Here is a 27,463-nt window from a genome sequence, read left to right on the forward strand (position 1 = left end):
TGCTCAGCGGGGAGCCTGCTTCTCCGTGTGCCTCTACCTCTCCCCCCCTTGCGTGTGTGTGTGTGTGTGTGTGTGTGTGTGTGAGCGCGCACTCTCTCTCTCTCTCTCAAATAAAATCTTTAAAAACAAGCAAAAAGCTAACAGGATTGTGCAATAACATGTGAATAAGCCGGGTGGGTCTGAGTGGGAGAAGACAGCTCCGTGAGCGTTAAACGTCCGGGTGACCCCGGGTGACCCCGGCCCCACCGACACCGCAAGGTCAGAAGTGGGAAAGAGGAACCCGCGGCCTGTCACATGCTGGCCAGACTGTCCTGCAGCTCAGGCCAAAACGGTCCGCCGAGGCCCCGCCCCTCTCCCTCCCGCCGGCCAATAGCCACGCACGCCGCCGCCGTCCGTGGCCGCTATTGGAAAGGGCGGGGCGGGGCGCGCCAGGAGCAGGGCGGGCGGGGCAGCGGCGCCGGGATTTGGCTGCGGGTGTCGGCGTCTCGGGCTGTTGAGTCTGTGTAGACGCCCGGCGGCCATGGCTGTGTTGGCGGCCCTTCTGCGCTGTAGCGCCCGGGGGCGCGGTCGCCTGCTCCAGAGGCCGCTGCAGGTGAGGGGGTCTCGGGCCCGGGTCGCGGCGCGCCGGCACCCCTGGCTGGGAGGGCCCCCACTCGCGGCGCTGGGAGTCCGGGGGTAGCCGCCGGCCGGGCGCGGGGAAGCCCACCTGAGCCGCGCACGCGCACACGCGCACACGCGCACACGCGCGCCGCTCCCTGGCACCTGTGCGTGCCGGGCGTTCTCGGGGCCTCCCCCGCGGGCCGCTGCTCACTTGCCCGTGGGTGGCACGGGGCACGGACCTCGGCAGCCAGAAGGGCCCAGTCCGGGTCCTGCCTGGCCGGCAGTCCGGGCCGTCCGCCTTCTCCGGGATTTCGTTCACGTCGTGCTAGTGCTCGTGCTGTAGGGCATCGGCGGGCCTGCGCGTTTGAGACCCGAGAGGGGGGAAGATGCCCCGCTCTGATGCGGCCTGACCCTCGCGGGGGAGAAACGGGGCTGCTCCGCGCACGAGGAGCGGGGTGTGCTCGGTGCTGCGTCCGGAGGGCGTCCAGCGGCGTGCTCCGCTCCCGCTTGCTGTGTTTAGGGAACGCGGGAGCCACGGCCCTGAAAGGGAGCGGGTCCTCCCGAGAGGCTCAAAACCAGGGAGCCTGCGTCTTAGATTGGCGAAACCTGGGAGTAGTGGCGGCCCGAGGGCGTGGCCGGCGAAGGTGCCCTTGCCAGGTGGCTTCGGGTCGGACGCTTCGAAATCCACCCACGTGGTAAGAGAATTTGACGCAAGTCGGTGGAGACCGTTGGTGTTTTGGGTTCTGTGGTAGCCCGAGGTTGCGCAGGATTGAGGTGCGGGGTGTTGGGGGGGGCATGGTTTCTGCGTGAAGTAACTTGAGCTGCGGCATGCTGGCAGGGGGAGATGGGAGGTAGCAGCCGCAGACGGAGATCTGTGAGAGCATAAATGTAGAACTTGTAGGGAGGGGCCAGGAGGACGTGGAAGAGTCACAGTAATCCTGGGGGAAAGTCAGGAGGAGTGGGTTTCCACAAAGAGGCGTTCTTTTTTCTCTCCTTCCCCGTCTAAGGTAGCGCAGAGCGGAACTGGGACATGTACCTGGATCAGTTCTCGTTATTTCATGCGACGGTTTGGGAAGTCGGGAAAGTATAAGTAGGTTAACGTGGGTTTCAACCGGTGTTGACCAGGTGAATTAGATGAACTAGGTCCTCTCAAAAAGCCAAAACGATTGCAGAACCCTCCTAATTTACAGTTTAATTGAGAACTTAGGATCCAAACACATGTTGCTGATGGGAAGAGCCGTAGGTTTTACAGCAAATGATTTATGGTGCTCATTTTATTGAATTCTAGGAATCAGTATTGGTCGTAATTTGAAATAAGTGGTGGTTTACTGGAAACCTGTTGTAACAGGATTTTCCATATTTAGTGTCAGTTTGTTGAATGGAACTTGACCTTCACCCATCATACTGGCTCTTTCACCTTTTCCTTCAGATACAAAGTCTGCCTTATGGTCTGCCTATATAGGAGCTTGTTGCCTTTCCAGCTGTAACGACTTTTTTTTTCTTTTTTTAAAGTATATCCCCTTTCTCTTTAAGCCTCTGGTGGTAGAGTTCTGTGCCCCTCATTTGAAGAATGCCAGTGCTTTTTTTGGGTGGGTGTGTATTTCTTTTTTCATCCTCTTGATCATTACTGCATTTGATACTCCTTCAGACTTCTCTGTTTTGCTGTTTTGACCCCAGGTTATTGTTTGTTTTAATATTCAGACTTAAAAAATATTTCTTGCACTGTGCCAGTCCTCAGCCTGTTTGCTCCCAATTCCTTTCCCTCTGCTTCTCTGTCTGTGTAGCTGTGGGGCTGACGCTTGTGGGTGCACACATCACAGTGTCTGAGAGGGGGCCCTATGTGTGTTAATGCCTTCCTGGTGCTAGTCTCTACCACCTGCCTCTTGTTTTCAGCTTTTCTATCACCTGTATATTTATTCTCTGCAGTCTCTCATGGTTCGTCTCCCCCTCTGATTTCCCCCAATTCACTTTTCCTTTCTCCCAGTGTCCTCCATGTTATTCCTTATGCTCCACAAGTAAGTGAAACCATCTGCTTGACTTACTTCACTAGCCTTTCCTCTTACACAGGACAGAAGAACAGAGTGTGGTGGTGAGCGCTGATAGCGATCTGAGGTGGTAGTAAACAGGCAAGGGGCGGACTCCAGAGATGGCCTGGAGGTGGAATCTGTTGATCTGAATGACTGACTGGCTAAGAGGAGCTTAGTTAGAAGATGTTAGGTATAATTTGGGAGCCTCGGCCTGCCATTTAGGTGGATAGTAGTGGTTTTCAGAGGAACAGATGTGGCAGGAGAAAGAAAGTGATGAATTGTGTTTTGGATTGAGTTTGGAGTTGCCGGTTTGACAACTAAGAGAACTGGAGGAAATGGAGATTTGGGAATCACCAGCTGCAGATGACAGTGGTGTCCATGGTCATTGAGGGGCTCACCGAGAGCAGGTGTAGAGGGAGAAGTTGGGAGGGCTCAGCATGCAGCCTTTGGGAGACATGATGTTTCAGGACAGGCCGGGCAAGTAGAACCTGCCAAGGTGAGTGAAGAGAGGATAGTGTTATGGAAGAAAATCAGGGGAATGAATGTAGTGTCATCTGAAAGCCGAGGGAGGTGAGATTTTCAACAAGGAGGGTGTGATATGTCCTTGGGCTGCTGTGACAGAATCCCACCGGTTGGGCAGCTTACAACAGAAAGCGTTCTGGAGGCCAGGAAATCTGAAATTACGGTGTTGGCAGGACCCCACTCCCTCTGAATCCTGTAGGGAAATCCCCCCCCTTGCCTCGTCCTTGTTTCTGGTAGTTTGCTGGCAATCTTTGGAGGCCCTTGGCTTATAGATCTGTCATTCCTACCCTCCATCTGCACATGGCCATCTTGCCCCATCTTCTCTTCATCTTCTGTGCTTGTCTTTCTCTGTGGTTAAAATTTTCTCTCTCTCTTTTTTTTTTTTTTTTAAAGATTTTATATATTGGGGCACCTGGGTGGCTCAGTGGATTAAAGCCTCTGCCTTTGGCTTGGGTCATGGTCTCAGGGATCGAGCCTTGCATCAGCCTTTCTGCTCGGCGGGGAGTCTGCTTCCCCCTCTTTCTCTCTGCCTGCCTCTCTGCCTACTTGTCATCTCTGTCAAATAAAATCTTAAAAAAAAAGATCTATTAAAAAAAAGATTTTATTTATTTATTTGACAGAAGTCACAAGTAGGCAGAGAGGGAGACAGAGGGGTGGGGGAAGCAAGCTCCCTGCTGAGCAGAGAGCCGGATGCAGGACTCGATCCCAGGACACTGAGATCATGATCTGAGCCAAAGACAGAGACTTTAGCCCACTGAGCCACCCACGTACCCCAAATTTTCTCTTTTTATGAGGCCATCAGTTATACTGGATTAGGGCCACTCTGATGACCTCATCTTGACTTGATTACTTCTGTAGAGACCAACATTTATAAATAAAGTTACATCCTAAGGTACTGGGCATTAGGACTTCTCTTCTCTTTTGGCAGGGTTGGGAGGCACAATTCAACCCATAACAGAGCACTTAGTGCTATAAAAATTTAATATAACAAAGGGGTTAGGTAGGATTTAAAGAAGGGAATTATATAAATGAAATACCTAAATGAGAATTGTTGAATGAAATTAGAAAAACTCTTTTAATACTTGGAGAGCTTTATAAAGAACTTATGAAATACAGATTTGATGGGGGGTATGGGTGGCTCAGTCAGTTAAGCATCTGACTCTTGGTTTTCACTCAGGTCATGATCTCATGGGTTGTGGGATAGAGCCCCATGTTGGCTTCTTGCTGGGTGTGGAGCCTGCTTGGGGTTCTCTCTCTGCCACTCCCCTCCATCCCCTGTGCTTTCTCTTTCCTAAAGAAAAAAAAAAAAAAGGAAAAGAAAAAAAATACAGATTTGAGGTATTACTGTTTTATGTAAGGGAATTTTGCTTTCCGTACACAGACAATGATAGGTATAAACACAAGATATTTTAGATACTAACTGCTAAGCTCTGTATACTAAGAAGTTGAAAAGGTCCAAAAATGATTTAATCAGTTTTCTCAAAATATTTTCATTGAATATGGCTCAATTTCTAACTCACTTGGCTCATTTTTTTTTTTTAAAGATTTTATTTATTTATTTGACAGAGAGAGATCACAAGCAGGCAGAGAGGCAGGTAGAGAGAGAGGAGGAAGCAGGCTCCCTGCTGAGCAGAGAGCCCGATGCGGGGCTCGATCCCAGGACCCTGAGATCATGACCTGAGCCGAAGGCAGAGGCTTAACCCACTGAGCCACCCAGGCGCCCCTCACTTGGCTCATTTTTACAGGTATTTTGGCTTGTAGATGTTCTCTGTTAATTTGCCTGTCTTCTGTGGTTTTACCTGTTTCTGCAGTGGAATAAAGAAACGTTAGTGTTCCTGTTGACATACTTGATCAGGAACGTATATCATAAGCAAATCATTAGTTCCTGAAAGATAACGCAGTACTTTGGAAAGTACTGGCCTCAGCTTCCTAAATTTTATTATTATTTTTTAATAAACTCCTATGTATAATGTACATTGTGTCTATTACACATATAAATGTACATATCTCAATATAGATACATATACACGAGTCTATAAATAGTCAGGCCAGGCCGCTTAGATTTGAAATACCGGCTCTCCCCCTTACTGGCTGTATGACTCCGGACAAGTTGCTGGACCTGACTGTGCCTTCGTTTCCTTACCTGTAAATGCGAGTGGCTGGTTGCACATGACATATTCCAGATCCCTCACCACCGCCCGCGGGCTCAAACCTGGCCCCATGGTCCTGCTCCACGTCCTCTCCCTCTCCTGTGCCAAGTGTGTTCATAGTTCAAGGCCTTGGTTCTCCACCTTCCCTGTGGCAGGTGCTCCTTTCCTAGGTCTCCCCAGGGCTTCTCTGGGTGACTCACGTCTCTGCCCCGGGGGCCTCCCCAGGAGCCCTTTTGTGACCCCTCCACGTAGCAGGTAGCATAGGCCCTCACCCCCTCGCTCAGTAGCTGTTTCGCCAGCTTCGGAATGTACTTCCTGCCTGCAGTGTTGTTTCTCACACTTGCTCTAAGCTTTGGATTTTGCTCAGATAGTTGTTTGGTGTCTACCGCGGTCACGGGGAGAGAGTAAATAACATCTGTTCTCAGAACAGTATAGTGTGGAGACAGGTCATCGAGGGGCCACAGAATTGTGTGTTCTGGAAAAAGTGAGCACGCCCTGGTGCCGTGGAAGTGGGGGCCGCCGGGCCTGCCCCTGCCTGGCTCAGGCAGGTAAGGTTTCCAGGGCTGGGGGTGAGGCTGAGTGGCCCTGGGCCGCAGATGACACTCTTTCTGCTGGTTGTGATTGTCCCATGCCTATTACCGATGACACAGTGTCAGCAGGGGAGGCCGATTTCCGTTGGGTGGTCGGGAAGGAGCACTGTGGGAAGGTGTCCTCAGCGCTGGGACATCAAGAGTGGATACCGGCTCGCATGGGGAGCAGGGGATGGGCTGTTAGTGGCGGCTCTGGGTGGTAGGGCAGGTTGAGGACAAAGCGTAGGCTGGGCGGCTGGCACAGGGCAAGAATGAAGTAAGCCTTGGAAGAACGGAGGGGCTGTGTCCCTGCAGAATGATGGGCAGGGTTTTTTTTTTGTTTTTTTTTAAGATTTTATTTATTTATTGACAGAGATCACAAGTAGACAGAGAGGCAGGCAGAGAGAGAGAGAGAGAGAGAGAGAGAGAGAAGCAGGCTCCCTGCTGAGCAGAGAGCCCGATGCGGGGCTCGATCCCAGGACCCTGAGATCATGACCTGAGCCGAAGACAGCGGCTTAACCCACTGAGCCACCCAGGCGCCCGATGGGCAGGGTTTTGATGTCATTCCGGGAGCGATGGAAAGCCATAGAAGGATGATGTGTTGATCTAGTTGATGTGTTTAAAACCGACTGGACCGCGGGCAGAAGTCTGGGGTGATGGGAGATGAGTCAGGTGCCCGTGGACTCCAGCGAGAGAGGTGACGGGACTCGGGGCTGGTGGTGGAGACAAAGCCCGGGGAGGAAGTGAGCTGTGTTTTGGACCCAGAGTTGGCAGTGTCCGTGATGGAGTACGTGGGTTTGAGGGCAGGACGAAGGGCGAGTGCTAGGACTGGGGTTCGGGCACCGGGCAAATGGTACTGCGCTGCTGTGAGGGGTACGCACTGGGAAGAAACCGGTTTCCTGGGGGAATAGGGAGTGGTGAGTGGGACGGTCCACGGAAGGCGTCTGTGGGTTCTGGGACTGAGTGAGTCGGGAGGTCAGCGGAGAGGTAGAGGCTGGAGATGGCCGTGGGCAGGTGCTGAGGGCGGAGATGCCGGTTCAGGAGCCGGGGAAGCAGAGGGGGAGAGAGGGTGGGCCAGGGGTGGAGGGAACCTCCAGCCCAGCGAGCGCAGGCACCCAGCATCGGCTTGTGTGGGGGTCAGCCGCGGGGAGGTGAGCCCCGAGTCACTGGGTGGGGAACCCGTGTCCCTGGGGGCCGGGGAGTGAGGGGACAGCTCAGGGAGAATGCGGGTTCGGGTGGGAGGAAGCAGAGCCTGTGTGTGCTTCTGGAACGATCCGGAAGTACAGGGGTGAACGGAGTAGGGGGAGACATGAAGATGTGGCCCCGTGGAAGGGCAGCTGGTGGTGGTGGGGCAGGCCGGACAGGCCAGGGCAGCTTCGGCTGCAGGTGGCCGCTGAGCCAGGAAAAGTGGCCTTGGTGGCGAGGAGCCGTGTCCCATTGCGAACTCGCTCAGGGCAGCGGGCCTCCGGGCCCAGCAGCCGCGCGGGGCACCCAAGGCCGCGCGGTAGGTGCTGCCCTTGTGGGAGCCAGGACGGGGAGGTCGCCCACTGAGGAATCTTCTTTTGTTCCTTGTTGTGTGTCCGGCTCCTCTCCCTTCATTCCCCGAGTATTTTGGTCCCCCAGGAAACCGGTTTTTTCCCAGTGCGTCCTCCCTCACAGCAGCGCAGTACCATTTGCCCGGTGCCCGAACCCCAGTCCTAGCACTCGCCCTTCGTCCTGCCCTCAAACCCACGTACTCCATCACGGACACTGCCAACTCTGGGTCCAAAACACAGCTCACTTCCTCCCCGGGCTTTGTCTCCACCACCACCCCTGAGTCCCGTCGCCTCTGCTTGCTCCTGGCTGTTCTATCTGCGGTCACGGCCATGGTTGGCAGTGATGCCGGCTGGCTGCGGCCCCTGCGACGGGCCGATCCCAAGCCCGCGGGCATCCAGCCGACCCAGGCCCCCATCAAGGCCTTCCCCTTTCCCGTCCTGTCCGCTTGTTGGTGTGGGGGGGCGGGGGCACGGGGGCAGGGGACTCGGAGGCCTGGGTGTCCCTTCACTCCCCTTTGAGGAAGCTGCATGGTCGGAGAGGCAGGGACTGGCATGTGTGCCAACAGTGGGGACTTGTAAAAAAATCCGCTGCTTGGATACGGCCCACAAAGGATGATACATTCGATTTCCACCAAAAGTGTATTCTTTCCAAATACTGGGGAATACAAGTGGGAACCTTTAATTCAAAGTTGGATCCCAGGTGACAGGCTGGAACCCTTCGGCAGCTCCCCAGATGCGCTGGCCCGTGAAGGACGCCCTCCTGCCTGGCGGGCGGGCGCGGCTGTTGGCTGCCACGGGCACATGTGTGCTGCCCTTGACAGCCGTGTCCGCCGGCGGCTCCTGGCGGGGAAAGCGTGCACCTGACTTATGACCCAGCTTCCCTAGACGCAGGCGGAGATGGCAGATATATTTTCTTTCAAGGTCTGCACAAACAGGTCATTTGGAAAGTGACAGCACGTCGGTGACATGTGTTGTGTTTACACTGGATGATGGGAGCGATGAATGTACACAAACTGGGACCCCTTTCCGAAGCATTTCAGTGGCACCACGTATTTGGAGACACTGCACGACACCCAGGAACCTTCTCTGTGGAAGCCGGGGTGGCTCGTTCATCAGCGTCTCTCCGGTTTTTCACCGAGCTGTCTTTGGACAGTGGACTGTGTACGGGTGATTTTAACATTTCTCCTTTCGTAAGATTGTAACGCTGCTGGAGTGTAGGGCCCCGTTTTGTGGATTCCAGATTCCCAGTGATGCCTCCTGTGATGTCCGTGATCTCAATGGTGGGAAGCGAGTCTGTCCTCTAGCTCATGAAGACTGAAAAGCCACCTCCTTGCAAGAGGGGCTGCGCTGGGTGCCTGGCTGGCTCAGTGGGTTAAGCCTCTGCTTTCACCTCAGGCAGGTCATGGTCTCAGGGTCCTGGGATTGAGCCCCACATCGGGCTTCCTACTCAGTGGGGAGCCTGCTTCCCCCTCTCTCTGCCTGCCTCTCTGTCTCCTTGTAACCTTTCTGTCAAATAAATAAATAAAATCTTAAGAAAAAAAAAAGGAGGGGCTGCATTAAATTTTGTAATAATTATGGTTTTGAATAAAAACCAGGATTAAATTAGGTTATTTCTTATAGCAAACTTGTTTATATGAACTTTCTACATAAAGGTGAGTTACTCTGTCATTACTCTGTCATCTTAACATTGGAAAAAGGATTTTCTTAAATTCTCTTCTATGACCTAGTAACACCCTCTGTCTCAAAGCTGCCGATGTATCTGTTCTCGTCTGAACGTGTTATGCATCAGTGTTGAGAGGATGCCTTGTGGTTTTAGTGGTTCTCTCTGCTTAGAGCCACTCTTGGTCACATCTCCTTTCTTTTGTGCTCTGTTGCGAACTGAAAGCTGTAATTGGTTGTTTGCTTTAAGTCAGGCTAGCTTTTAGATGTTTGTAGGCTTGCTTATTGCTTTGAGATATGATTGGCCATTTACAGCTATCAACAAGATTAGGGTCTAAATATAAGTGTAATTTTTGAATATTTATTATGCTTTCTGACTCCAGAGGATAAAAAAATTTATCCTTTGTTCTTTGCCCTGCAGACTGTCCAGTCTTAGATCAGGCGGGTCTCTGAACTGTGACTTGGATTTTCTCTGCTTGTTCTTGTTGGCATTTGTTACTAAAAGTGGTGTGGTAAGAATGGACATGTAGGGAGAAGATACTCATTTCTTTCTTAAGAAATAACTTATTTGGGGGTGCCTGGGTGGCTCAGTGGGTTAAGCCTCTGCCTTCGGCTCAGGTCATGATCCCAGGGTCCTGGGATCGAGCCCCACATCAGGCTCTCTGCTTCGTGGGGAGCCTGCTTCCCCCCCCCCCCACTCTGCCTGCCTTCCTGCCTACTTGTGATCTCTGTCAAATAAATAAATAAAATCTTAAAAAAAAAATATTTGGCAAGATAGACCATATTTGTATGAGGTGTGTTTGCTTCAGATAAATCAGATCCATTTGTTAGATGAAGGAAATAATAGCAAGTTTAAGTTAAATATTTTTTTGAAAAATGACATTTTCATGTGGTACTGAAATTAGTTTAGAAAAAATTAATTTAGAAGATTTAACTTAAAACTAAAGCTTATACTTAAAGGCTTATAGATTTAAAATTTATAAAGGTATCAGAAGTTAAAACAATTGCGGGGCACCTGGGTGGCTCAGTGGGTTAAAGCCTCTGCCTTCGGCTTAGGTCATGGTCTCAGGGTCCTGGGATCAAGCCCTGCATTGGGCTCTCTGCTCAGCAGGGAGCCTTCTTATCCCCTCTCTCTGCCTGCCTCTCTGCCTACTTATGATCTCTGTCTGTCAGATAAATAAACAACAACAAAAAATCTTAAAAAAAAAAAAAGTTAAAACAGTTGCAATGAACAGCTAATCAAAATAGTATAAAGAAGTAAATTTTTTCTGATTATAAATGATACATGCTGTGTAGAACGTGGACATAAAAAATATAAGGAAGCAGAAAGAACTCATCAGAACCCCACCACTGAGAAGTATTAAATGATGTAGATTAAAGTTTTTTACATTATAATTTTACAAATGTTTGTATTACAGGAAATAAGATACATGGAGCGAAGTTATGTTTCAAAACCCACTTTGAATGTAAGTATAAACTTAAATTGTGCTTTAAAATTTCAAGAATTTAAAGGGAAATATAGTCAGTAAAGAATGCAAATTCTTATATTTGCATATATGTGGGGTCATCTTGGGCTGCTGTGGGGGCTAGGAGTAGCTAATTACTGAAATCCTGTGCTAGATGCCCAGATCCTGGCCAAGAGATGGGTCTAGGGCCCTGCTCCGCAGCCACTGCTTCCCCATTGTCTCCCACGGAACCACCTTCTCTCTGAAACCGTGCGGGGTTCCTTCTTCCTCTCGGGGACCCTTGTATTGTGAGGGACACCTGGAAGATCCTAGAAGAAAGGAACTGAACCAGGCTGGGGATTAGACTGGGAGGACCGCCGTCTGATCACGGTGGTACTTTCCAAGGGGCCCTGTGTCTGACAGGTTCCTCAGGTGACGTGGCGATAGCCTTCTGTCCGGATCTCAGCAGTCTCTGACTGTCCCCGAGCTCGGTTGGCGACTGTGGAAGGCAAGTGTAAGGAGGGAATTGTTAAAGTAGAGTTTGACAGTGTTTAAGAGAACTTTTATCTACTTTTTCTTCAATTTCGTATTACTGTTTGTATTAATCTAGGAAGTTACGACTCTGCTGAGTCCCCGTTAAGCCCCACATCGCACGTAGGTCTGGATTCCGAGCCCAGAATAGCCTTCAGGGGAGGCCGTTGGTTAGGGTTCTTGATTTTGCTGTAAACATGGGTAAAGCGATTGTTTCTTAAATGTGTTCTTCTGGTTTCCAGCCTTCTGTGGACAACTGGTAAGGATCTGTGCTTATTTTAGACTTGGTTTGTCTCAGGTTTTCTGTTAGATCTTTAATCGTAAAGCATCCTCAGTGAACTGATTAGTCTTGCTGCTATTCAGATATTTAGATTATTTCAATCTTTATTGAGTAAATAGTCATTCATAAAAAAGCGTGTCTAGGGGTGCCTGGGTGGCTCAGTCGCCAGTGTCTGCCTTCAGCTCAGGTCATGATCTCAGGACCTGGGATTGGGCCCCACATCAGGCTCCCTGCTCAGCAGGAAACCTGCTTCTCCCTCTCCCTCTGTCCTTCTCCCTGCTTGTGTTCTGTCTCTGATAAAGTCTGGGGAAAAAAAAAAAAAGGTTGCGTCCTAGGTAATAAAATGGTCACCGTTATCCATGGTTCCGCTTGGCTGTGGTCCGCCTTGGTCTGGAAGGAGATGAGTCTCCTCCTGATTTCCTCACAAAGTTAGTGGCCCAGTGCCCGTGTCACTCACTCCTGTCATCTTGGCACGGAGGCATTTTATCCTCTTGCGTTGTTGTCACAAGGCTGCGTACAGTCCACAGACACACCGAGGGACACAGTCACGTAGCTGTTATGCCCCGTATCTGGTTCCTGGTGCCGTATCCGCGTTTGCGGGGCTGCTCTGGCTCCCCTCTCACGGGGCCTCATGGGATGGTGGCTGTGCAGGCCGGAGCGGACGCCGTCCAGGCCTCAGTTCTGTCTGCAGGTCCGGGCACACTCTGGGCGTTTTAGAGTGGATTCCCTGTGGGTGAGGTTGGGGGTCTCCTTTGTATTCAGTTGTATTCATTTCATGAAAGATGGTTTGGATAAAATATTTAAATGTCATCATTTTTACCATCTCCTGTTTTGCCAGGAAGTGGTCATAGTGAGTGCTGCTAGAACCCCTATTGGATCCTTTCTGGGCAGCCTCGCCTCCCTGCCGGCCACCAGGCTTGGTTCCATTGCAATTCAGGGAGCCATCGAGAAGGCAGGTCAGTCACCACTGTGCTCTTCTGGGTGGTTTTTTCAAGTGAGCTCTGCTGCCCAAGGGGCTCGAACATGCTCTCCTGACGGAGCTGGCCAGGTGCCCCACTTGCTTTGCTTTTTGTGTAGAGGGGGACGGTGCTTCAATGGGGCAAACACTTATTTTGCACTTACTGTATACATAACACTTAGAAGTACTCCATGCCCTCCTTTCTAAATTCCCTTGTAAGGAAATCCTTGTCCTACATGTAGGATGAATCTCAGCCGAGAAGAGGAAGAAACCGTCTTGCTGTCGACTTCTTGAAACTGATTAGGTAACCACTAATTAAATTGACAAAAATATGGAAATGCGTTTTGTTTTTGTAAAAACAGGGATTCCAAAAGAAGAAGTGAAGGAGGTGTACATGGGAAACGTTCTGCAAGGGGGTGAAGGACAAGCGCCAACAAGGCAAGCGGCCCTGGGCGCAGGTACTGGGAGCCGTGTCTGCTTTGTTGCGTCGTCAGCTGTTCGGGAGAGCCGAGTGGAGGCGGGGTCAATGTTAAATGCATCATATAATCCGGTTAAAATTGGCAGGAGGGATGTTGCGGCAGGTTAGAGGTTCACGTGCCCTGTTGTATTTAAGTTCTGCAGGTGTGTGGGAAGGGTATCCGCGCTTTGCACAAGGACTTGTTTGTGTTGGTTTCAGGCTTACCGATTTCCACTCCATGCACCACTGTGAACAAAGTGTGTGCCTCGGGCATGAAAGCCATCATGATGGCCTCGCAGAATCTCATGTGTGGACACCAGGTAAGAAGCGCCTTCGTTCCCATTTTATAACCAAATAACAGGCGGTGTTCAGAGATGCTGTAAATCAGAGCACGTTTGTGCTTTAGAAGTGGGATTCCTCCTCCGAGGCTCGTGAGGGTCTGGATCCGCCTGTTCCATCCGAAGGGGCGCGCAGGTGGTACCTCGAGGGTCTGGGGTCCGAAATGAGCTTTCATTGAAGAGGTTTGGGTCTTCAGGTGACCCTTTACTTGGTCTTTTTCTGAGATTCTGGGGACTCAACACAAAATATTTTATTTGCCGGAGTAGGAAGGGTTTGCATCGTGGAGGAGAAGAAGGTGCTGACCCTGGGGATCCAGTCACTGGCAGAGCCCAGAACCGCGGCCCGATTAGGAGTCGCTGCGTCCCCGCTCACTTGTCACATCGCGCTCCCCGCCGGCGCCGCTGGCCGCTCGTCTTCACCTGAGGTCCGGTGGGAGGTCGCGGCTCGGCGCGCGCGCTACGGCGTGAGGACCCGGGCCCGGGCCGCGGAACCGAGAGCTGGGCCGTCTGAGCCCTTCCTCTCGCGTGTGAAGAGGGTGCGGTTGAGACTGGCCGGCAAGGTTGCATGGTTGAGGCGGGACAGCAGGGGTCTTCGTCGCATCTAGTGCCTTCTGGCCTCTCGGGGTCTCGGGTGTGGCCCAGGAGGGCCTCCGTGAAGTGTGTGTGGACCGCGGCCCGCACGCGCCGGAGCCCGGGTTGGTGCGCCGCGGACACGCCTCCCCGGCCGGGTTTCCAGTCACAGGCAGGGAGGGAGCGAGGCTGGGGCGCCGCCTCGCGGACGGGGCTGACGCGTTACTGTGACCCGCGCGTGCTCAGGCGGCCGGAAATGAAGCGTGTAAGAAGAGGAGGTCTCCATTCTCTCTCCCGCCGTCTTGGGTGTTCTGCCACTAGGAGCAGAGAGACTCTGGGCAAGGTGCTTAAACTCTGTACCCCACGGAATGCCTGCGGGATCTTTCTCCGTGAGCACGTGCTCGTGTTCTCCTGACCTGAGTAACGAAAGCGTATTTTCTGGGCCCTTGTGGACTGGACATCCAGGTTGTCTCCCCTTCCTCGCTATCTTAGACGATGGCGCCACGCGTGCCTGTACGCGTGTATCTTGGTCACTAGGGCTCGGTCCTTGAACGGCAGCTCTGAGGGGCTCCGTGGAGAGGTGAGAACAGCACGTCTGGAGCCGGACAAGCGTGACCCCTCCTCCCGCCCCGCGAGCTGAGCGCCTGCTCTGGGACACTCACCGGACGCCAGTGGACAGAACGTTAACAGTCTCGTCACCTACAGATTGGTCCCTTGGAAAAATTACTAAGAGGAGAGTTTGAGTCAGAAGATTTCCAGAGGATATTTTCAAATGCTTTCTGTAAAAGTGGTACCAGTTGCACACTTTGCAAACGTTGGAACTCCTTTGTACGGAGGGTGACACCAGCACGGGGTGTTACTAGGCCTTGGTTACAGCAGCGAGTGGAAATCAGAGGAGATTGTTTCCATGCTGGGAACTGTTTGAGAAGGAAAGTTTTGTCTCAGTGGATTTACGGTGGTTCTCTAGCAAATGCTGTTTGTGCTACTGGAGACGCTTTCGGCTGGTATTTCTATGTGTGTACAGATACCTGACTTACAGGAATACTAGGAATGAATTTTTTTTTTAAATTTTTATATATTTTTATAAGATTTTATTTATTTGACAGAGATCACAAGTAGGCAGAGAGGCAGGCAGAGGCAGAGACAGCTCTCTGCTGAGCAGAGAGCCCGATGTGGGGCTCGATCCCAGCACCCTGGAATCATGACCTGAGCTGAAAGCAGAGGCTTTAACCCACTGAGCCACCCAGGTTCCCGGAATGAATATTTTTAAGTATCAAAGTATTTTGAAATATTTTGGAAAGTGGCCACTTTTTATTTTGTATTGAAGAATAATTGATACCTTATTTTCTGTCACTTACTATTGCCATCACCCCCAGGAATATTCAGTATTTTAGAGTAACTGAGTAGAACTTACATGAGAAGTAAGTGAGAATCTCTTGATTTCAAAACTGGCAAAATATTTAGGTTTCTTTGGTCTGGAACTCGTGGTTGTCTTTATTCCTGGTTAAAGGCTATGAGAAAATAACTTGGCTTTAATGCTTCCATTAATGTTTTATATTAAACTATTTGTTTTAAAATAGCCCTTATATGCAAACAAGTTTCTTCTGTTGGTTTGTACTAACAGGTTAGTTGCTTAGTACTCACTGATAGACGTGACAAGGTCTCTGGTCCTTAAAGGAGCGTTGGTCGGTGAAGACGGACCCGGAAGTACAGGCTATCCAGGGCGGGGCTGTTAAACGCCTGATAAACGCCTACCCAGGAACCGGGGAACAGAACAGAAGGACGGGCAGCCCGTCCCAGAAGGGCCAGGTGTCCTGATCCGGGTATTTCCTGTGTTGGTGGCGGGGCAGGGTACGTAGGGGGCTGTGAGCGAGCACGAGGTCTGTGAAGGCCTCACGGCAGGTGCAGGTGAGTGGACAGAAGGGGGGAGAGAGGCCTTCCGGGAGAAGGGCCAAGGAACCTTTTATTCTAGCCCAAGTGACCTGGGCGTGAGTCCACGCGGCCGGGGTGGAGGCAGCGATGCGTGGCACGTGGTCATGTGGAGAGTTACCACAGCCGTCTGGGAAGAGCCGATCAGGAGAGAAGTAGGATTATTTCTGTGAACAGCTGTCATCTTTTAGAGCAGTGTTGAGTGTGGCAAAGGATCCTGGGAGTCTTAGGATGCCTGATTCTTTTTTTCTTTTCCTGATTTTTTTTAATGTTAGCCACCATACAGTACATCATTAGTTCTTGATGCAGTGTCCCAAGATTCATTGTTGGCATATAACCCCCAGTGCTCCATGCAGTCCATGCCCTCCTCAATACCCATCACCAGGCTCACCCAAACCCCCACCATCTCCCCTCTAAAACCCTCAGTTTCTCAGAGTCCACAGTCTCTCATGGTTCATCTCCCCCTCTGATTTCCCTCCCTTCATTTTTCCCTTCCTTCTCCTAATGTCCTCCATGCCATTCCTTATGTTCCATAAGTAAGTGAAACCATATAATTGACTTTCTCTGATTTCACTCAGCATAATTCTCTCCAGTCCCATACAGGTTGATGCAAAAGTTGGGTATTTATCCTTTCTGATGGCTGAGTAATACTCCATTGTATATATGGACCACATCTTCTTTATCCATTCATATGTTGAAGGACATCTCAGCTCTTTCCACAGTTTGGCTGTTGTGGACACTGTTGCTCTGAACACTGCGGTACAGATGGCCCTTCTTTTCACTACATCTGTATCTTTGCGGTAAATACCTAGTAGTGCAATTGCAGGGTCATAGGGTAGCTCTCTTTTTTTTTTTTTTTTTTTTAAAAGATTTATTTATTTATTTATTTATTTGACAGAGAGAGAGAGAGAGAGAGAGAGAGCGAGAGAGCGCGCACAAGTAAGGCAGAGAGGCAGGCAGAGTGAGGGGGAAGCAGGCTCACTGCCAAGCAGAGAGCCCGATGCGGGGCTCGATCCCAGGACCCTGAGATCATGACCTGAGCCAAAGGCAGAGGCTTAACCCACTGAGCCACCCAGGTGCCCCGGGTAGCTCTCTTTTTAATTTTTGGAGGAATCTCCACACTTTTCCAAAGTAGCTGCACCAACTTGTATTCCCACCAGTGGTTTCAGAGGATTCCCTTTTCTCCACATCCTCTCCAACACACATTGTTTACTATCTTGTTGATTTTGGCCATTCTGACTGGTGTCAGGTGGTATCTCGATGTGGTTTTGACTCGAATCTCCCTGATGGCTAATGATGAACGTTTTTTCATGTGTGTTAGCCATTCGTACGCTTTCTTTGGAGAAGTGTTTGTTCATGTCTTCCCAGTTTTTTTTTTTTTTTTTAATTTTTTTTAAATTTTTTTTTTTTTAAAGATTTTATTTATTTTTCAGCGACAGAGGGAGAGCGAGCGAGCACAGGCAGACAGAGGCAGAGGGAGAAGCAGGCTCCCCGCCGAGCAAGGAGCCCGATGTGGGACTCGATCCCAGGACGCTGGGATCATGACCTGAGCCGAAGGCAGCTGCTTAACCAACTGAGCCACCCAGGCGTCCCTATGTCTTCCCAGTTTTTGACGTGATTACCGGTTTTTTGAGTGTTGAGTTTGAGGAGTTCTTTATAGATCCTGGATATCAGCCCTTTATCTCTAGTGTCATTTGCAAAATTATCTTCTCCCATTCCGTGGGTTGTCACTTTGTTTTGTTAACTGTTTCCTTTGCTGTGCAGAAGCTTTTGATCTTGATGAAGTCCCAAAATTTCATTTTCGCTTTTGTTTCCTTTGCCTTTGGAGACCTGTCTTGAAAGAAGCTGCTGTGGCCGATGTTGAAGAGGTTACTGCCTATGTTCTCCTCTAGGGTTCTGATGGATTCCTGTCTCACACTGAGGTCTTTCATCCATTTAGTTTATGGTCCAGTTTCATTCTTCTACACATAGCTGTCCAGTTCTCCCAGCACCATTTACTGAAGAGACTGTCTTTTTCCATTGGATATTTTGTCCTGCTTTGTTGAAGATGAATTGACCATAGAGTTGTGGGTCCATATCTGGGCTCTCTACTCTGTTCCACTGGCCTATGTGTCTATTTTTGTGTCACTACCATGCTCTCTTGGTGATGACAGCTTTGTAGTAAATAAAGCTTGAAATCAGGCAACGTGATGCTCCCAGCTTTTTTCTTTTTCAACATTTCCTTGGTGAGTCGGTTTTTAATGGTTCCGTACAAATTTTAGGACTATTCCAGCACTTTGAAAAATGCTGATAGTATTTTGATCGGGATGGCACTGAAAGTATAGAGTGCTCTGGGCAGCATAGACGTTTTACCAATGTTTATTCTTCTGATCCATGAGCATGGAATGTTCTTCCATCTTTTTGTGTCTTCTTCAGTTTCCTTCATGAGTGTTCTGTAGTTCCTAAAATACAGATCCTTTACCTCTTTGGTTAGGTTTATTCCCAGGTGTCTTATGGTTTTTGGTGCTATTGTAAATGGAATCAACTCTCTAATTTCCCTTTCTGCAGTTTCACTGTTAGTGTATAAAAAAGCAACTGATTTCTGTGCACTGATTCTGTAGCCTGCCACATTACCGAATTGCTGTATGAGCTCTAGTACTTTGGGGTGGAATCTTTTGGGTTTTCTGCATAAAGTATCATCGGTACATGTTCCTGAGTGTACTTTCAACTGAATGACTCTGCTGCAGTCAGCCAAAGACAAGCCAGGACTGTGAACAGTTATTAAGGAGGTGAGAATCCTGTGTGTGGGCACTGGAGGTTTGCCCTACATCCTTCCACTGTCTCCTTGACCCCTGCAGTCATCAGGCGTCCTGTGTGGACCAGCAACTTTTGCCCAAGCAGCCCGACATTTGCTCAAGCAGTGTAAACATTGCCTCACTTGAAAGGCAGGTGCTTGGGAAATATTGCGTCATATTTTTCATACAGACAAACTGAAAACCTCAGAGTCAAGCGGCCTAAGGCTGATTTGCCTTCAGAAAACCCTTGAACTGCTGCCTACTGAGCATTACCTCGCCCTTTCTGCTACGGTGGAAGCCAGGGACCACTTTTTGCCAAGTTCTGGCTGTTTCATGTACAGAAGATTCCTTCACCTTTGCTGTAAGCAACTTTACCAAAACCAGGAGTAGTAAAACCTTGTTTTTTCAGGTGGTATTAAATCTCCAGATTGGGGGATGGTTGAAGGGATGAGAGGCAGAAGGAAGCCAATTCTCAAACACTGGCATAAGGGACAGGACTATCAATAAAGCACACATTTACTACCAGCCCTGTCAGGACACATTCATCATGGTCTCTTCAACCTTCATTAACTGTAGAATCCAGTGTTTATTCCAAAATCTCTAACAGCCACATGCAAAATGCTAACGCTGGCACATGCTCGAGCCAACTTACCTTTCCAGGGCTTGCTTTTACGAGGTCTTCAGCTAATCTACTCCCTGGCCAAACTGGGTGTCTTATTTCTGGGGCACAGCTCATATTTCTCCTGTTGAGGCCTTTCCTTGGGTTGCTGTCTCCATTTGTCTGAAATCTCAGAGCTCCAGGCCCATCAGAGCACCACTCCTACATTTCCTCCTAAATAGTAACTCACTCTTTTACATCATTTTAACACCACCACTTGAAACTCTTCTGGCACAGAATCCTAATACTCTGTAACTCTCTAGTCCCTCCCCATGCACGCAGCTCGCCAGCTGGTAAGCAACTTACAGTGGTGAGAACATGCTGTATCTTGTAGAGGAGAGGCACAGGGGAGTCATACTACCATTTGCTGGCCATGATTTTGTTGGTTGTGTGCTCTTTCTTGCATGGTCTTTATGATTCTTGTGATTCTAGTGAAGCCCTTTCTCCAGTACCCAGGCTGTCCTGTCCATTATAGGGTATGCAAGGGGCACTTCCTCAAACTGCTTATGGGGAAGAGTTGCTTTATTAGGATACCTGATTCTTAAATATCCTGACATTTTAGGCCATTTCTTTTCATCTGGCTCAGAAAGGGTGCCTCCGTGCCCACTGTGTAGCAGCCTAGCCAGGCCAATGGAAGCGTGTTGGTGGTGGCTGCGTGGTGGGCGTCCATGGTTGTAGGTCCTGTTGGAGTTGACATTGTTTTCGCTGCTGAGCAGGATGTGATGGTGGCAGGCGGGATGGAGAGCATGTCCAACGTTCCCTATGTCATGAGCAGAGGAGCCACGCCGTATGGTGGTGTCAAGCTGGAAGATCTGATTGTGAAAGATGGGCTGACGGATGTCTACAATAAGATCCATATGGTAATGCTTGTTTTTTTTTTTTTTTTGGAGAAATCTCAGCTAGTACACAGGACTGCTTGATGTTTAAAGATACGCAGATTCAGAAACTGAAGGGTGGGCTCCATAAATGTTGATTTTAGCCATTCATTTCAGGAATACATCTCTTAGCTCCCCACATCAGTTTGACTTGGGTGTTGAATCCGCTGGCCCACACTGGAATAGGGAGTGTTCTGACTTCTGATTATAGATGCTGTAGCTATTTAATTATTTACCTTTGAAATAGAAATTCTGGACTCAACTGAAGTATCTAAAGATGAGACCTGACTGAAAAATGACCTAGTACAGAAAGAGTGTATTTTAAGAAATGACGTTTAACGGCTAACCACTGTTTTATGTTATGCAAGTTAATAGATATTTAAGAATTCCATCTTTTATCAGGGGAACTGTGCTGAGAATACTGCGAAGAAGATGAACATTGCACGAGAGGAACAGGACACGTACGCGATTAACTCCTACACCAGGAGTAAAGCAGCGTGGGAAGCAGGAAAATTTGGAAATGAAGTTATCCCTATCACAATTACAGTAAAAGGTAGAGGGATGATGTTCCAACATAGGTTTTTTTATGCTAAAAAATTCTTGCTATGCTAAAAAATTCTGTTTTAGAGGAGTACATTTTTATCTTTGTTCACCTGAGGACACATACTTTTGCTAATGGTTAACAGAGGGAAATGCTGTCCAGTTACAATGTAACTCCACCCAATTTCATATCTATTTCCAGCTCAGCTACAAATACCACTAAGAATAATGTTCCCAATTTGAGAAATATGTTTATATTTATTAGAAATTTTCTAGTATCAGTGACAGTTTATTAGCCTTTGAGGTGAGGAGGCAGGCTTTGGGGGGCACCTCCCAGGACTGAAGGCCACACGGCAGCAGCTCTGGAAGCTGCGTCTTTTTGTCCCGTCTCCATCTCCGGGTCCCATCTGAAGGCTCTCCGTCACCGAGCAGGGAGGTCTCCTCATCCACTCCAGCAGGGACTCAGCATGAAGACTCATTAAACTGGTTGAGGTTTCATTTCCACGGAGAAATGATGAGGTTCAGGATGGTGGAATTACTAGAGCTTGTCCAGCCCTGGAGTCAGGAAAGTGGCTGGGATCTGTGATCTAAAAAGGGCAAGACAAGAGAATGGGATGGGGCCATCAAAGATTTAAAAGGTTAAACTACTTAATAAACTCTTCAAGTCCCTAACAGAGAGGGTAGGTGGTGGATTCTCGAGTAGGGTTGACGTGGGGTGGTGCGAGGTGTGCAGGCCCTGTGTGGGGGGTACATTTGCTGTGTCTCACTGAGGGACTCATCCGGCTGATGAGACTTGTACTGCAGGTAAACCAGATGTCCTGGTGAAAGAAGACGAAGAATATAAACGGGTTGACTTTAGCAAAGTCCCAAAGCTGAAGACCGTTTTCCAGAAAGAAAATGGTTAGTATGAAGAAATGAACCATGGCAAAAAGTGGAGTTAATATACCACCTCTACTCTTGGAACTGCCTATGGATTTTAGTTAAGTAATTTTAGAAAACATTTAGATGTTATTTAGCATTTTCAGTATGTCAAGGCTCATGTGAAATTAACATGATATTTATCCAAAAAATATTAAAAATTTTAATACCTTCAATATAGAAATCCTAGGGAAGAGACTACAGAATGAGTATAGAATTCAGTTTTTCATATTTAATTCATTTTGAAAGATTATTCTGTAATGAAATGTGTTTATATGTTAAGTACCTGTAAGGTTTTTGAGGATGAAGTTGGCAGCCGTGTCGTTCACGGTTTTTTCCTAGTGCCTGACTGGTAGTAGGTCCTCAGTAACTGTCGAAATCTACCATAAACAGGATTCAAGTGTCTCAATTAATGCTTTTGAAATCCTTGAGGTGTGGTCCATGCTGCTTTTAAAATGGGCAGATCTACTGGAGATTAGATTCTAAAGATACTTTTTCTGCCTTTCCTGATTTGAATTTTTAAATACCAACTACAGGGGGGGATCAGTCTTTTTTAAAGCACCATGTAAAATTTATGTTGCCAAAAGTACATTTGTATATTTTTTAGCTGCAGTCTACTATAGGGGCTTTGGTCACAATTTGTATAAAAGCTTACCTGATATAATTTACATTCTGTAAAATTTAAAACATCCAGTTCAGTTATTTTTAGTATTCCTGACATTTAACTTCAAGTGACTGTAGAAGAGGATGTGGTTTTTTTTAAATTATTACTTTAAAAATTTTGTTTATTTGACAGATCACAAGTAGGCAGAGAGACAGGCAGAGAGAGAGAGAGGAAGGGAAGCAGAGAGCCTGCTGTGGGGCTCGATCCCAGGACCCTGGGATCATGACATGAGCCAAAGGCAGAGGCTTAACCCACTGAGCCACCAGGCGCCCCAAGATGTACGTGGTTTTGACATAGTACCTGCTCTAATGTGGATAAGCCAAGTTAGACTCTGGGAAGAAAAAGCAACAGCTGGTCCTTACCTTGGCAGCCTTGTAAGCCCGCGCTTACGTCCTGCCGTCCTGCCGGTGTTGCTGAGCGAGCTGTGAACAAAGGGCTCGAAAACCAGCCGGAAATAGCCAGGTGTGGGTCTCTTGAAAGCAGGCATCGTCTCCACACATACTGGTCATTTCCACGCACCCAGCAGCCTCCGTGGTGCCCGCAGGAGTTCAGTCAGTTGAACCAAATGAATGTGGTGTGAAGTGTCGTGGCCTCACGCTCACCGCTGCTTCCAGGCACAGTCACAGCCGCCAACGCGAGCACGCTCAACGACGGCGCGGCTGCCCTGCTGCTCATGACTGCGGACGCGGCCCGGAGGCTCGACGTCAGGCCGCTGGCCAGAGTAGCAGGTAGCACGCGTTCCGAACCCCTCTCCTCCTGAGCCCCTTGAAGCTTCCCGAAACGGAGTTTCCGTGTAGGTTACACAGCGTTGAGGTCGGCTCCTTCTCTGGGTGGTTCGGTGTGACAGTCGCTCGTATTTTGAGTTAGAAGCTCCTTTATCATTCATTTTGTAGAAGAGTAAGCATCAGAGAGCTTTCCTAGCCTGTCTGCTGAGTGGGGGCAGGAGGTACATGGTCCTGGCATGCAGGGGAGAGGTAACCACCTAGAAGGAAAAGAATATGAAGTTAGGGGTTTAGAAATAAGAAGTTGAGACATTTTGGCATTTAACTATGTGGCTGTCACACCCTTCATCTCCTTAAACATTTTTAGCTGTAAAATCCACTTTGTGAGTAAGTTTAACAAATACCATTTTGTAACTTTATTGTTTTAGAAGATTTTATCTATTAGAGAAAGGAGGGGGAACAGGGGGACAGGGACCAGCAGACTCCCTGTTGCGCACAGAACCCAGGCGATCCCACTACCTTCGGATGGTGACCGGAGCCAAAACCAAGTCAGATGCCTTATGAACCCCCCTAGGCACCCCCTCGTTTTCAGCTGGGAGCGCTAACTAGCACCCCTAACCTCAGCACTTGCGACATTCTGCAACCAGTAATTCCTTTGCCGGAGGCTGTGCTGCTCGCTGGAGGACGCGCGGTCACCTCTGTCCCCTCGGATGCTGCAGGAAGGGGCCTTCTACTCACTGCAGCACCTACATCATGTCTAGCTAATGCTAGTGTCCCTGGAGCCAATTCCCCCAGCCCCTGCTTCGGAAAATCCGCGGCCTAGATGATCTAATTTTATAAAGCCGAGAGTCTTAGAACAGGAACAACTACATTTCCTTGTATGATTGGGGCTAGGAAGCTTGCAGTTCTGCACATGATACATGACCTATCACTTGTAAAAAAGATTTTAATGATTTTTTTTTTTTTAAAGCATTTGCTGATGCTGCTGTCGAACCCATTGATTTTCCAATTGCGCCTGTGTATGCTGTACTGAAGGTGAGAACCCAGTGCGGGGCCGTCATTACCACATCGTGCCGGCTTCTGCTTGGAGCAGAGCTGTGGGGTTGGGGTTTTAATGTTACTTGTCTGCGGAAGATTGGTTTCAAATCTTTTTTTAAAAATTTTATTTGAGAGAGAAAGAGCACAAATGGAGGGAGGGGCTGAGGTAGAAGCAGACTCCCCCATTGAGTGGGATGCCCGACACGGGCTCGATCCCAGGACCCCAAAATCACTACCTGAGCTGAAGTCAGATGCTTAACTGCCTGAGGCACCGAAAGGCCCCCAAATCTTCCAACTTCTGAAAACAGTCTGAGCAGCCCACAAACTAGAGCCTCAGTGAAACCGACGCAAAGTCTGGAATTATTTTTAGGTAGGGTGCTTACTCGCACCTGGTGTGGGAGCCACAGAGTGGGAGGCTGGTGTGGCAAAGAAGAGAGTACTGAAGGTCCTGGGTCTAGAATTCAAAGCAAATAATGCAGTACTAGGAGAGGTCTCCATTCCAAAAGGAAATTGCTGGGAGCTTGGGAGCTGGTCTTAGAGTAAAACTAAAAACCAAAAACCTATGTACTCCAAGCGGTCACTGTCTCTAAGGGAAGTTGCTATGGGGTCACAGGAAGAGACGGTGCTGAAGGAGCCCAGAAGATTCCAGCAAATACTCCCTTTTGGAAGGAGAGGGCCTCACCCTGGGAGGGGACTTCTGACAGCAACACCCAGAAAGAGCAGAAATCAGTGAGGACTATGGAAAGAAAGGATCAGAAACGATGAGGTGGCAGGGTGCAGAGAGGAAGAGAATAACAGCTTCAGAAAGTGAATGCATCGCAAAGGACAGCAAGGGGGAGAAATGGGTCTGGATTCTGAAGGAGGAGTTCCAATCCCGACCCCGGCTTGACTGAGGGCCAGGGAAGGGGCCACACGGGTTTTGTCTCATGTTGTGGGAGCTGTACAGCCTGAAACATAGCCTGCTGCAGGGAGAGAGGAAGGGGGTAAGAGTTCCCAGTTACTTTTATTAATTCTCACAACAACAATTTTTAAATAAAAGGAAGACGTTACCTGGGTGGCTCAGTGGCTTAAGCCTCTGCCTTCGCTCAGGTCATGGTCTCAGGATCCTGGGATAGAGCCCTGCATTGGGCGGGGGGGGGGTGGTCTTTGCTCAGCAGGGAGCCTGCTCCCCCCCTCCCCTCTCCTCTCTGCCTGCCTCTCTGCCTACTTGTGACCTGTCAAATAAATAAAATCTTAAAAAAAAAAAAAAAAAGGACGGTAGCAGAATTTTAGAACATCTTCCTGCATAGCTGATGAACTGCTCAGAATTAAAGACTTGAGATAATTTGCAGTGAGGATACAACAGCTAAGAATGTCTGCACCCATATAACCCCACAGCAGCTTTTATACAGGAGAAACTAGGACATGCAGAGAAAAACCACCGTATTAACAGACCTCTCTCATTTGACAGATAATCTACAACTGATCAAAGTAGTAAAAAAGATTTTAAGATTATCAAGTTATAACCTCCAAATAGAGAGCACATGTTCTTTTCAGGTATCCATAGACTGTTCAAGAAAATCTAGTTCTTGGGCGCCTGGGTGGCTCAGTGGGTTAAGTCTCTGCCTTCGGCTCAGGTCATGGTCTTAGGGTCCTGGGATCGAGGCCCGCATCGGGCTCTCTGCTCAGCGGGGAGCCTGCTTCCTCCTCTCTCTCTCTCTGCCTGCCTCTCTGCCTACTTGTGATCTCTCTCTCTGTGTCAAAATGGATGAATAAAATCTTAAAAAAAAAAAAATCTAGTTCTTTCTATTGCTGCAAATAATAAATAATGCAAACAGAATTCTTTGCTCACAGTGCAGTGAGACATTAAAATCCGAAAATGAAAAGGCTCTTCTTCCTGAAAACTAAGAAACTCCATATTTAAATATCTCTTGCATCACGGGGAACTAGAAACCCAGATTGCAGAATTCCAAAAAAACAATGAAAATAAGTTTTGACTGTTAATCTATCGTTATAAAAATTTTAGGTTCTTAAAGATGCAGGCCTGAAGAAAGAGGATATTACGATGTGGGAAGTGAATGAAGCCTTCAGTTTGGTTGTGCTGGCAAACATTAAAATGCTGGACCTCGATCCCCACAAAGTGAACATCGATGGAGGAGCAGTTTCTCTGGGACATCCCATCGGGTAGGTGAAGTCAGACAAGTCTCTCTGTCTAGGCTAATGGCTTCATAATGGCCTTGTAGTTTTGTCTAAATCTTAACCGCTTCATGCTAATCCTTTTACTCCTGGTTGAACTGGTTTCCTTCCCATCTGTCCTTCGAAGGGTGAACACCATTTCTGATAGGATCTAACACTGAATACAGATCTGCCGCATTTGTTGCCTGAGAACTAATAGTGTCTTAAGATTAAAATCTATGCTTGGGCTTTAAAAAAAAGCTGTAATAGTTCTTGAAACATGTCTCCCACTTTAAGAAAAGGAGTTAAGGGGCACCTGGGTGGCTCAGTGGGTTGGGGCCTCTGCCTTTGGCTCGGGTCGTGATTTCAGGGTCCTGGGATCGAGCCCCGCATCGGGCTCTCTGCTCTGCGGGGAGTCTGCTTCCCTCTCTCTCTGTCTGCCTCTCTGCCTACTTATGATCTCTGTCTGTCAAATAAGAAATAAAATCTTAAAAAAAAAAAGTTAAATTCTCTAACAGCCTTTCAAGCGAACTTGGAATGGGAACTGTTTTGATTAGGTATTCTTTAATTTATGAAAGAACACAAATGCTTTCTTCTTCCTAGGATGTCTGGAGCCAGGATTGTCGTTCATATGGTTCATGCCCTGAAGCAAGGGGAGTACGGTCTTGCCAGTATCTGTAATGGAGGAGGAGGGGCATCTGCCCTGCTGATCCAGAAGCTGTAGGCAGCTGTGTCTAAAACAACCCTATGTGGCCAGAAAGGTCTGCTGTAATCAGTATGACTCACTACCTGGGGTCGGGTTATATACTCCCATCTGTTTCATTTTTTATATTTTTCTAATATGATAAGATCAATCCTCAAACCTTTTGAAATTATAAATAAATGTTTTCTTCTGCTTTAAGTCTTTTGTAATCTCTAGTTCAAAGTAGTTGTTAGAAAGCTGTACTATCTGAGATACAAGTGTGCACTTATTAGTAACTTAGAAGTAGAGGCTTCCGTTTTATAGAACAAATCATCATTTACATTCTGAGGCCGGTCAGAGGTCAGTGAACATCACATACAGCTGACTGAGCTTTATCAGACTCCTGAAAGTGAGAACAGTGTTGCTGGAAACAGGATAGATCCATGTGCTCGGGTCTGGGGTGGGGGGGCAATTTCTCATAATATTAGCATGCAGGACTTGGGGGTAGCGGGTCAGAAAATCCTGGGGTTTGGCCTCTGGATTACTACAGCAGCAAAGAGCACCCACCTCAGCAGTGGTTCTGAGAAGGGAAGCTCCTTTCCCAGGTGAGATGCACAGCGATGGGAGAGCAAAGGGGCAGAAAGGGTCATGTATGCACAGTCTCTTGGCAGATGTTTTTTTTTTTTTTTAAAGATTTTATTTATTTATTTGACAGAGATCACAAGTAGGCAGAAAGGCAAGCAGAGAAAGAGGGGGAAGCAGGCTCCCTGAGGAGCAGAGAGCCCGATGCGGGGCTCGATCCTAGGACTCTGAGATCATGACCTGAGCCGAAGGCAGAGGCTTTAACCCACTGAGCCACCCAGGCACC

General features: G+C 48.6%; 1 protein-coding gene across 1 annotated transcript; it reads left to right on the forward strand.

Moving 5' to 3' along the window:
• The first annotated feature begins 470 nt into the window (after positions 1-470).
• On the forward strand, positions 471-26,733 carry ACAT1 (acetyl-CoA acetyltransferase 1). Its single transcript, XM_032838322.1, has 12 exons — positions 471-592; positions 10,481-10,528; positions 12,157-12,274; positions 12,639-12,734; positions 12,953-13,053; positions 19,719-19,862; positions 20,280-20,430; positions 21,222-21,317; positions 22,614-22,727; positions 23,692-23,756; positions 25,765-25,922; positions 26,517-26,733. The coding sequence occupies exons 1-12, from the start codon at positions 521-523 to the stop codon at positions 26,635-26,637; spliced, it is 1,284 nt and encodes a 427-aa protein (XP_032694213.1). The 5' UTR covers positions 471-520; the 3' UTR covers positions 26,638-26,733.
• The last annotated feature ends 730 nt before the right edge of the window (positions 26,734-27,463 follow it).

Source organism: Lontra canadensis, unplaced genomic scaffold, assembly GCF_010015895.1.
Source record: "Lontra canadensis isolate GAN:19392208 unplaced genomic scaffold, GSC_riverotter_1.0 scaffold104, whole genome shotgun sequence".
NCBI lineage: Eukaryota > Metazoa > Chordata > Mammalia > Carnivora > Mustelidae > Lontra > Lontra canadensis.

Coding starts and splice junctions, on each gene's coding strand:
- ACAT1 (XM_032838322.1), top strand. CDS start 521: ATGGCTGTGTTGGCGGCCCTTCTGCGCTGTAGCGCCCGGGGGCGCGGT. Junction 10,529..12,156: donor TTTCAAAACCCACTTTGAAT/GTAAGTATAAAC, acceptor CTGTTTTGCCAG/GAAGTGGTCATAGTGAGTGC. Junction 21,318..22,613: donor CGTTTTCCAGAAAGAAAATG/GTTAGTATGAAG, acceptor CGCTGCTTCCAG/GCACAGTCACAGCCGCCAAC.